The 11,498-nt window shown below is 40.7% G+C and overlaps 1 protein-coding gene across 2 annotated transcripts in view; it reads left to right on the top strand.

Annotated features, from left to right (window-relative positions):
• Positions 1-1,056: 1,056 nt before the first annotated feature.
• eml3 (EMAP like 3) overlaps positions 1,057-11,498 on the top strand; it is a 34,642-nt gene continuing 24,200 nt past the window's right edge. Inside the window, exon 1 of one of the 2 annotated variants that reach the window (XM_005463398.4) lies at positions 1,057-1,460. In XM_005463398.4, the coding sequence (XP_005463455.1) occupies positions 1,436-1,460 (25 nt within the window). In that variant the 5' untranslated portion in view covers positions 1,057-1,435. The remainder of the gene's footprint in view (positions 1,461-11,498) is intronic. The other variant, XM_019349016.2, reaches the window with a different exon arrangement.

Genomic DNA, 11,498 nt, shown 5'->3' with positions numbered 1-11,498 from the left:
AATGGAGTATTAAAATTCCCTTGAATTCAGATACACTCACGGTGACACAACGTTGCATTTATAGAATCGCTATATAAGGAAAACAACAAAACAACAACAAAAACAAAAACAAATAAAATCACAACTAAAAACTAAAAGAGATTTTAGTTATAAGGGAAGGGACGCGTAGAGCTGCCACCCAGGCAAAAGAAAAATACAGCTATATCACGTTATAACGTGAAAACTTTATTGTTCTAACAATATACCTTTCATGTTTGTACAATATAATTTTCGCGTTTGAACAACATAATATCACGTTTTTAGAATATACAGAATTATCACGTTATAACAAAAAAAACCTTTCACGTTCTTACAATAAATAAATATTTATCTGTCAATAAATATTATATTGTACGAACGTGGTAATTATGTATATTGTAATAACGTGATATTATGTTGTTCAAACGCGAAAATTATATTGTACTTACATGATGCTATATTGTACAAACAAGTATATTATTAGAACAATAAAAATTTTCACGTTACAACGTGATATAGCTCTATTTTTTGCCTGGATGGCAGGTCTACGCTTCCGTAATAAGGCGTTTTATATAAAATAAATAAATCACCTGTCTTGCGGGTATCTTTATGACGTCAGATCACTGTTACAAAAGGACATTTTTAACGTCAATTACGCTTTCTAACTGGATCAATAAAGGATATATAAAGTCACTTTACCAAAAACTAATTGAAGCTTCTACCTTGTGACAGGAATATTGTGTGTGGTGAAGACGACTGGATATCATTCATGAGGGATGCATGTGATATACGTTTCATTTCTTATAGGCCAACAAGTTATTTATAGCCGTTTGAATGCAGGCGATCACTTTCTGGCACAGGTTTCAGGGCTTGTAGTGCACAGCGCCACCACGAGATGGAAACAAATGCTCGTCTTCTAGCTGTCAGATGATGACTGCAGAGCTGCAGCCATAAGAAGCTGCTGTAAGAGTTCTGTGAAATGTTCTGGTATGCGGACACTGTGAAATCCTCTTTACTGAATCACTATGACTGAGGCGAATATCTGGCAGCACCTTTAGCCGTACCTGGTGCCTTCCCGCCAATAGTGTCAAGTTAGCTATAACGAGGGGCTACACTTCCGGAAGCGGTTTTCAGTCTGTGGTGTGATTGTTTTTTAGTTTTTCATTTTATATAAAGTAATTTCGAACTATATTTTATATTTAAGCTCGATTTACTTATAAGTACCCCCCACACCCGTGCGTTTAATAAACTATTACGCTTTATGTTGCGGAAAATTTCGCGTTTCCGGTATTCTTAGACCTGTCAATCGACTGAAGTCTCCAGAGTGTGGGCTGTGATTCTCTGCTGTCAGCATGGAAAACACACCTTAGTGCATGCTGCTCCTCTAGAAACAGGAGACACCGTTTAAACTGGGATTATGGATTCCTCTACCAACAGTTTGGGTGAGTACAGCAGCGACAGTGGTCCTTTGTGTTTGTGTGTGTGTTTTTTTACTGACACCATTAGCATTGTGGAAACTTCACTGTCCGTGCTCGGATCAGATAATCACATCGCTCTCAAAGGAACGCTGTCAAACAGCTTCAAAGATGGCAATCTTTAGAGAAAACTAGCATACACCGCACCATACACGTCTTTACACAGTTTAACTAACGCGTTAAACCTCGAACTTTGTTCGGCCGCCTTTCAGTCACACCAAAACTCTGTAACTGAACACTTAAATCCAGTTTTTCAGCAGTTTGGCAGCGCTCGTCGCCGCATTCTTTGGTGTCTTTTATTGCAAGCGGATAGTCGGCGGAACATCCGCTCTGTCTTTCAAAGGATTTTTGGTGCTTAATTTTGGGCTTTTCCACATTTCTCCATGTTTTGTTCAGTAACTCGTCCACACTTTAGCAAAGACAGACAGTGGTCTTAAACGTCGATGGAGAAACAGGACGTTACAGCAGCACTCTGTGACTGTGTAGATGTGTGGGAACGGGCTGCACATCGTTTACATTATTTCTGTGGCATTCAAATAGTTGTCTTAAGTCTGGCCCGAGTGATCAGGACACCCTGGAGGCGTGCCTGCAACGCCCTCACTTTGTGTTGCAAACTGAGTTGTGTGCTGCTGATAGATTCCATTTTGTCACGCGTGGGTAGTTTGAGCATCAACATTGAGACCACCGGCAGAGCGTTCAGGAGCCTGAAATAATGGAATAAAATGCACGGAAGATCGCAGCAGCCTGTGTCCATGCACAAACAGTTCATCAATATATTAGACGAAGTACCAGCTGAACATCCTTCTCTCCAAGTCACTGTGGGTTGGGTGAAAAAGCTCCACCCTGTCTGCCCCCACAATACTTATTATTATGCAGGAACTGGAAGTTTGATAGCTGCCCAGTGCTGCTTTTGATTCCCATCTGTATACAAACATCCACACCCCAAGCCTATCTTACATACTCATAACGTGGTTTCTTGAAAGCTGGTGGGCAGCCAAAGTACTGGGGAACAGCGAATATATTAATATCACATGGGGAAGCTTGAGGAAGGCAGCTGTGACTCAGTGCTGGAGGAACCTTTAAGACACAGCCATTTCTCTTAGTGAAGACCTGTGTTACGATGGTGATTATGTTTAATAAATGAAGGTTGTGATACATTACCTGCCTTGGAAAGCTGTATGAGGTGTGCTGGAACTTTGGAGATTTGCTTGTACCTCAGTGTCAGCTGGCTGGCTTATGTAATATGAGTTTGTAGGGATCAAATCACTGCTGTGTTCAGCAGTAACATGCAGATACTGATACGCAATATTTCCTCCACTGAATACAGCCCAGTATGGTGGACAGATTTGCAGGAATCAAATGCCAGCATAAAAGGTGAAGTAAATCTGACATTAGATTAAATGACTGGCTGATAGACAGAAAAACTATCTTTGCAAACTAATCATAGTAATTTTTTAGGGAAGAGGGGACAAATGTGCAGTGTATGCAGATTCCAGTGCCACACAAAAGAAACTTTACTGCTTTTCCAACAGTTTACTTCTGTTAATGGGTATTTGAGACTTAACAAAACAAGACATTTTAAAGATACTGCCTTCAGTTTTAATACTGATATCATTTTTTAGATGTTAAAAATAAAGTAAGATAATATATCCATATTGGAAATACAAAATAAGCCTGTTATCTTACTGCATTTCTGTTGTTTCATAACATGAGTCCTGTGTTCTGTAATTGTTGTGTCCATGACTTTTATCAGTAATGATAACTGTACAAGTTCAGTCTGGGCAGAAATTTGGAAAAGCATGAAAAACTCCTCAGATTTTCAAAATGCATTTACTGAGTCACTCCTAGCAGATGAACATGGACACATGCATGCTTTGTGTGTGTCTGTGTGTGTGTGAACACCATACAACCCAATGAAGTATCACACCCTCTTAAGTAACTGCATAACTTTAGACGTTACAAGAAACTCCCCGGCACAGAGTAAGGAATGGAAGACCTTTGTTTCAAATGACAGATGTGCTGAAGTCTGTAGTTTATGGCTCAGGAGGTAAAGTGTTTGTTTACTAGTTGGGAAGATAGTTTTTTCATACTCTGATCTTCCATAAAAGGTCACAGCTTATGCTAATAGGGTCAAATAGACCAGATTAGAAGAACTGTATAGAAATTCCAGTGAATGTGGGATTTATGTTTGGACGTAACTCAGCGTTACCTTGCTTACATTGGCAGGAATCCTAGTAAAGGTGGGGGATCGTACCATTAACCCTGACTGACTAACACTTCTTTCTGACCCACACAGATCATGTACAGTCGCACACTTAAAGGAGCTCAAGTGCATAAGCATAATATAAGTACCAAGCTCTTTACTATAAATGAGAACAGTGGAGGGAAAATAGAATCAGTGAAACGCTTTGCTGACACCGACATGTGCTTTGTTGTGGTAATTGTCAGCCTCTCTTTTATAGACTCCATCTTTGATGAGCTATTTTTCTTTGTCATGGTTTGCTTTGGTGTATAGGCAGCTGTTGCTAATGCTGGAATAGCAACTTTTCTTACAGGAAGTGACATCACTTACTCCCTGTTTCAAGCATCTGAAGAGGCATCCCTTCTTCTGTCATGAGTTTGATTTGTATAACTTGAAAAGAGAAGAAAAATTTAATTACAGTCTGCTTACGGATTACTGTAAAAATGTGTGCATACCCCACTTACACAGCTGGAAGATGTGAACGTGGTCACATTGCTGTAGTACATAAGACAGGACAAGAAATACACACCTTTACACTCAAACAAGCATTATAAAAGCCATCAGAGGACTAACGCCAGTTACTGTTACTGTTAAACCCAAATACTGTTTATACTGTAGCACTTAGACACGTGCTCTAATAGAGAGGTTTAGAATTAGCGCAGCAGAATCGAGTCTATTCATACAGCACTTAGTCAGTGGAGCTCATTATCTTTGTCAGTTTGCTGCTGTAAACACCACACTGAGAACAGGAGTTATACTTGGTGTATATACGGTAAGGATTAAATTAGTGGAACCAAAGTGGATTTATCATTTCAGCGTGTTGTGGTTTTGGCTCGAACTGCTGTCTAGAAGGAGTACTGTGAGGATTTGGGACGCGTTGCAGTTGTGCAGAGATCAGCAGGAAGTTGCATCAGCAAATAGCAGCTATTTCAGTGTTTTTCCCAGAATGTTGTAATAGTGCTTCTTTTCAGAAGAACACACATGCTCTTTTGCTGGAGCCTGGAGGTAAACACTCTTTCTTTCTGTCTCAGGGCTGCAAGTTAAAGCTCACTACTTTCTAATAGACACTGAAACGTCTCTGTAGCATTGAATGAATGCTGACTACTGTCTGGTCAGTTTAAAGATTGAAGTCTGGTAAATCAGAGTAGTTTCAGTGGTGCCTTGTTTTGATCTCCTCAGTTTCTCAACTGCCAGTACACCTGTAAATGACAAGGAATGAACGAAACCACAGCAGCTTAAACATCAGTCTGTGCAGTTAAAGCAGTTCTGATAATAAATCAGTCTCACTCAGTGAGATCATGATGTGGCAGAGATTTATGTTCCATGGGCCTTCAGTGGCTTACAGTTTTGTTAACTGTATGTAGAGCAAGCATGGACTTGCATTGTGTTTGTCTGCCTCATTGAGGCCTGACGGTTAAAATTGTGACAGCGTGTTGTAAGCTGCACCATCTCCTCTGGTTTTTTGACAGTTACTTTATCCATGGTTTTATCCTTTAAGATAGCAAGGCTGGCTTAACTGGTTTTGGGGCCCCTGCTGCAGTTTGCGAGAACAGTGTAAACCAATAAATCCACTCATGCAACAGTAATCAAACCCAGCATTATTTGTCTTTTGTTAAATCATTGTCCTTTGGATTTTTATGCTGTGCTTATCCCGTATAATGGTGGCATAGTGTTACTGAAGTGGATGTGCATGCGTGCATAAAGATTGTATAATGTGTGTGTGTTGTTAGTGGGGTGGGGCTGGGTGACTTTTCCAATTTTATATGAACTTTGTACTTTTAACTTCGATATTGTTTATATTAGTTTATTTAACGTTGGGTTCACCTGCCCAGAGACTGGCTAGGAGCTAAATTTGGTACGAGGTGTCTCGTATCTGCTGAGATCCGCGTTCTTGTTTGTGGTTCGTGACAAATAAAAAGTAAAAATGAAATGAAACGGGGGTGTCAGACTCAGTTTCACTAAGGACCACATGGGGAAATGAGACTCGTCACACGTCAGTCCCGCCGACATGCTCTAGGATCATCTAAATGTCGTCGTAACCACTTGTTTCATGTCCCTGACCCAAACCGAGTGTCACCGTCTCAGTGACGGGTGGCTCGGAGAAATATTTAGTTAAGATATAAATATTTTTGCCCTCATATGTCTTCTGTGCATTCAGTGTTGGAAACTGTTCCTTGAAAACGTGTTCTCACCCTCCCACCTGTGAACGTATCTGCCTGCAGCATCAACTTTCCATTTGTATGCCGTCTTTTTTTCACCAGCTTGTTGGCTTCCAGCTGCAGTGTAGAAGTGCCTGTCGTTTGGGTGCATTGTGTGCACAAGGCACAGTTTTGTGTGCAGACTACAATCGGTTAGTTTTAATTATAGTCCTTTCATAAATTCTCTTACTACAACCGCAGCAGAGTAGAGAGTACTCAGAGGGAACACATTCAGGTGCAGGGAGAACATGCAAATGCCACACAAAGGCACCACCCGGCCTACAGAATCAAACCCACAATATGTTTCTGTGAGGTGACAGCGCTAACCACTGCATCACGTTGTCATCGGGTGTGTTTTTGTGATCCTCCCTGAAGATAAACACAGGAATGAGAGTTGAAGTGAGGGACTGTAAAGGAGGTCAGCTCGTCTAATGTACAGTCCTGGTGAATTAGGAGCCGTTTGCAGCCATACAAGCTGTGCAGTCAGTCACATGTGTGCAGCGGCATGGTGGTGGGGTGGGGGGAGTATTTCTCACAGATGGTGCAGCTCTCTGTTTCACTTCTCAGATGGGACCTCGGCACTTGTGCAGGGGCGTACAGGATGTTGAGCAGCGGCAAACATCTAAATCAAAGTAGAGAATTACAGACTGAGCGCTGTGTGTCTGTAGGTGGCTGAGGTCATGATGCAGCATCCTTGGGTGACAGGTAGAAAGAGTGGGCGGACGCTGTGACAATACGTGTGTTAGTCAAACGGATGCAGGACACAAATACTCTTTTTAACTTGTATTTAAGCACACTGCATGCAGATAAGCAGCTAAGCAGGGCTTATTAAAAACTAAAGCAACATTTGGAGAAGAGCAGTAATCTAGATTTGTAGTAACATGTTTAATGTAGATAAAAGTAAAACAGGAACTTTAGTGGCTGATTATAGTGGCTGGGTCCTTAAATGACCCTGAGCCTTTTACCAAAGAGATCATCAGTGGATTATTCTTAGCTTTGGGAGCAAATTCTCTCTTTTTTAACAATCTGTGGATACGGCAGAATGCCAACAACGCATGAGGCTTGTGCTGTGTTTCACAGACTAATTTTTCTTTTCTTAAATTGATCCGCTTCGTTTTCTCTCAAAACCTGAATCATAGGTTTAGTATAACCTGCCAAGCGGGGTTTACATCCTGTAATGTTCAGAAACACTCCTTTTTTTCTCCTACTGAACGCTGCTGCTGGACTAGAACTGCTGTCACGTCCAGTAACTACTGTGTCACTGGGCTTCAAGTGCACCACAAACACTTGAGCTCTGTTCCTAAACTTTCCCTTGTTGAGAAAACCCTGTGACGTGTATGAAGAGTCTTTTGTCTAACATTCCTGTGTCATTTCCTGTCAGTCATTCTGTGTCTGCTGGCATATGTTGAGCAGGAATGAGATGTCAGCAAATATCCTCACCTTGATATAATAACGATATTCAGATCTGAAATTTGTGGAATGTGAAAAAAGTACTGTTAGTGTGTTTGTTCACATAATGCATATTCAGATTACTCAATTATGACATCCCTAGCCATAACTCAGAAACTGAGAAGCAAGTCCACGCAGAGATAAGACATTCCAAAATTGGTGACATAACCTGCTTTTGCACTTCCATGTTACGACAGACGAACTGTGAATAGTAACCAGAATTCCAGTATAGCTACACTGAATTTAATGTGGATCAAATTCCAGCTTCCCCTGAGCTGTTGCCAAACAGCTCTGAGTCATCCAGTCTTGGCTTCCATGTGAAAAATGAAAAGAAGAAAACCAGACTGGAAGTGGAGTAAGATCATTTATGCAGATGTGTGCTTATGTTGTGGTTAGACCTTTACAATAGCAAAGATTGTATCTGTTTTCTGATGGAATTGTACATTGTGTGAGATTTTCTGTGATGACCAATAGGAACAGTGGTTATTCTGTTTTATTGCCTCTTGGTCCAGCTTACTGACTGGTTCAGATCATGTCTATCCCTTCAAATGCCGTGTTTTGTTTTGGGTGGCTTTGCTTTGAGTAAAGCAGTGCTGATGTTTTGCCTCCAAATTAAAATGCCTCTCACAAGGACGTGTGGTCTCATGTGCTCTCCCTAATCATTTAAATCTGTAGTAATGACATCAAAAATGTGGCTAACTAAGAATTTCTTACATTTATAGCAAAAAAAAAAATGGCAGACAGTCAAACAACTGTGGAAGGATGGTGAGTCATATATATATAGACTGTATATTAAATGCCTCTCACTCTCTGTGGCCGTCCAAACATGCACATTTACAGAAATAGCACAGAGTTTAAAGAGTTTAGAATGTTTTTGGCATTTTAGTGTTAGCTTTTCAGAAATTCATTTCAGCCTCCACACTTTACTTCTACAACCAGTAAACCAGTAAAACCAGACAATAAAACACCCCATGGATCTATAAAACCAGCCTACTGAGTACAGGATCCCACTGCCAAAAACAGATCCTGTGAAGAAGCCACACTGGGTGTGGCACCACCAAACTGCAAGTCATGGTCTCACCAGAAATCCAACTAGCAATTTCCCCCTAGATAGCATGTACACATATAGCATTATAGCAGGCAATACTAGTGTCTCATTTGCAATAGCTTTAAGTTTACTGTTAAAAAGTAAGATTTGGACTCGTCGGGGGGAGGGGGGGTCTTTGGACTGTGGGAGCAAGCCAGAGAGGGAACATAGACAGTCCACACAGAAAGAACCCATCTGGCTTATTGATTGACTGTCATCACTCACATCACTCGTCGATCTCCCTTTCAAGAACATCTTGTTGTGAAACACAACAGTTAATCATATCATCCTGATAAACAGACCGAGAGACCTGGTTGGGATGTCTGGCTCTGTTCTAGACTGGTTTTTATCCTACATATCTGAAAGGAGTTTTAGTGTCTCTGCAAACCAGATCATGTCTGAATCTACAGAGCTGCTGTGTGGAGTTCCTCAGGGCTCCGTGCTGGGACCTATTCTGTTTTTAATATACATTTTTCCTTTAGGCCAGAGTTTCCTGATGTATCTTATCATCTTTTTGCTGACGATATTCATCTGTACTGCTCATTTAAGCCTTCTGAAGTTTATATGGTTTCCACTCTGACTGTTTAACAAACATTAAAAAATGGTTGAACAACAATTGCTTACACAAAACTGAAACTTTGATTATTGCAGCGGACAGTGCAATGTCTGATATTAAACACCAACTGGGTGACTTAGTTTCCTCGCAGAAGCATAACCTTAGAAATCTAGCTGTTATTTTTGATGAAGCTTTTTCACTTGAGGAACATTTCGAAACTTAGATCTATGGTGTCAACAAGTGAACTCGAGATGATAATCCATGCTTTTGTCTCTACAAGACTCAACTACTGTAACAGTCTGTTTACTTGTCTAAACAAGAAAGGGCTAGCTCGTCTACAGGTTGTTCAAAACTCTGCAGCGAGGCTACTGACCCGCTCAAAAAAGGGAGCTCATATGACCCCTGTTTTAAAGTCGCTACACTGGCTACCAATCAGATTTAGGTTCCAGTTTAAAATTCTAGTTTTAACCTTTAGACCACTACAGGGACAGGCCCCTCCCCATATTGCTGATCTGATTCATATACATACCTCTTCTCGTAACCTGACGTCATCGAATCAAAACCTATTAGTGGTCCCCCACACTCATTTCAGAACTCGAGGGCACCGATCTTTCCAAGCTGTTGCACCCAGACTGTATAATGCACTTCCTCTATTTCTACGGTGTCTAGACTCGGTGGAGACCTTCAAAAAGCAGCTAAAGACATTTTTATTTCAAAAAGCTTGTAATTAGACCAGGGTTTTATGATTTATTTATGACTGTATGTATTGTGTTTTGTTATCTTTCTTGTGAAGCACTTTGTGACATATGTCTGTGAAAAGCGCTATATTAATAAACTTTACTTAGTTACTTACTTACTGAAACCTCTGGAGCATTCAGGCTATATTTTTACATCTTGGCTTTCTCATAAAGTAAAAAGAGATGAGTAAATACAGAAAAAGCCTCAGTTTAGTACAGCCTAATGAGAGCGAGCTCTGTGATGTATCACAGAACATTTTTCTATGTCAACTGTAACTCTTATATTCTTCGTAGCCAAGGTACGAAGGCTTCGTTCATGATTTAGAGCTCGACTGTTTACCTCTGCTAAAATTGCATCACAATACAAAATTGTCCGGAGAGAGTTTGCTTGAGTACCTCTTATTACCAAGTGGGTGAATCCTTTTCTTAGAATTTCTTAACCAATTAATGTTTGTGCTGTGAAAAAAATAGAGTAGAGCTGTAGCAGGAAAAATATCCTCCTTAACCTATGCTTTGAGCTGTTTAGTGACTGTGATGCTAGAACTGAAAGAGCGGCTGGGGTGGCTGTGGTTTAGGAATCAGAGTAGGTCATCTACTAATCTGAAGGTTGGTGGTCGTGTCCCTGGCTGCATGGGTGCACTTACTAAAAGTCTCAAAAGAGTTCCAGTCCCAGTGTTTGTGAAAATCACCTACGACTTTCTAATATATATATATGTATGTAGGTGCAATAGGAGGCTGAGCAGTAGCACCAGTGGCCAGCAGTACTTTTCCCTTTCTGCGACCAGTTGCAACTTGTGGTGATTAGATGATTGCCCAGAGTTAGAGGGTGTTGCACACACTCAGCCACTTTTGGTTCTTGCTGGGAGGCAACGTTTCTGACTTGGACTGAATGCAATGACTTTCAGAGATATTGTTTAAGGTTTGCAAATAATTTCTATCAAATTTACAAATTTAGAGCGCCAGCATGTTGCCATCACTCTGAATAACCTTTGTCAATGAGCGCAACTTGAGGGGACTCACTCAACTTGCTGGCGACTGGTTGTGCTTAGCTCTATTCCCATAGAACAGGAACGTTGCTGAGCACAAATATAGTTACATTTGAATTTTGGTTTGTGTAGACAGCAACACATTTTAGATTTTTTGTGATTTATCAGAGTTAATTGCTGCATCATCAGAAACAGACTGCATGTAACAGCAACCCCATTCAATCAGACTGAGAGCAGATTGAGTCCATCTTATCATCAGAGTCGAGCAGAGTTAATCCTGCTTCCAGAGAGGATTTCCAACTAGCAGTAATTTAAAGGATGGATCCAAAAAGGCAATGAGCTTTATGACAGGATGCTTTCTGAGATGAGAGGAGAGAGATGTTTTATGATAGGTTTAACTGATGTCTATTTTTTAATTTCACTGGACAAGCTATGCATGCCTTACTTGTCTTGATGGAATGCCTCTGCACATTTGACTTTCTATACATACAAGAACATTCACAGGCCTTTAAACCCTAACCCAACCTTCAGACAGTAGTACCAGAAAAATGTCCTCACAGTGATGGTTGTCATGTTCACAAAGATAAGTTGCCAAAAGGAAGGTAGGTGGTTCGATCCCTGGCAGCTCCAGTTTGTATGCCAGAGTATCCTTAAGCAATATCCTGAACCCTGAATTACTCCCATTGTGTTCATCTGAGAGTGAATATATGTTAATGATGGATAAAAAGTATTTAGAAAGCCCGTTACCAG

This window comes from Oreochromis niloticus, linkage group LG3 (genome assembly GCF_001858045.2).
Source record: "Oreochromis niloticus isolate F11D_XX linkage group LG3, O_niloticus_UMD_NMBU, whole genome shotgun sequence".
Taxonomy (NCBI): Eukaryota; Metazoa; Chordata; class Actinopteri; order Cichliformes; family Cichlidae; genus Oreochromis; species Oreochromis niloticus.
This window is presented reverse-complemented; position numbering and strand designations above follow the sequence as displayed.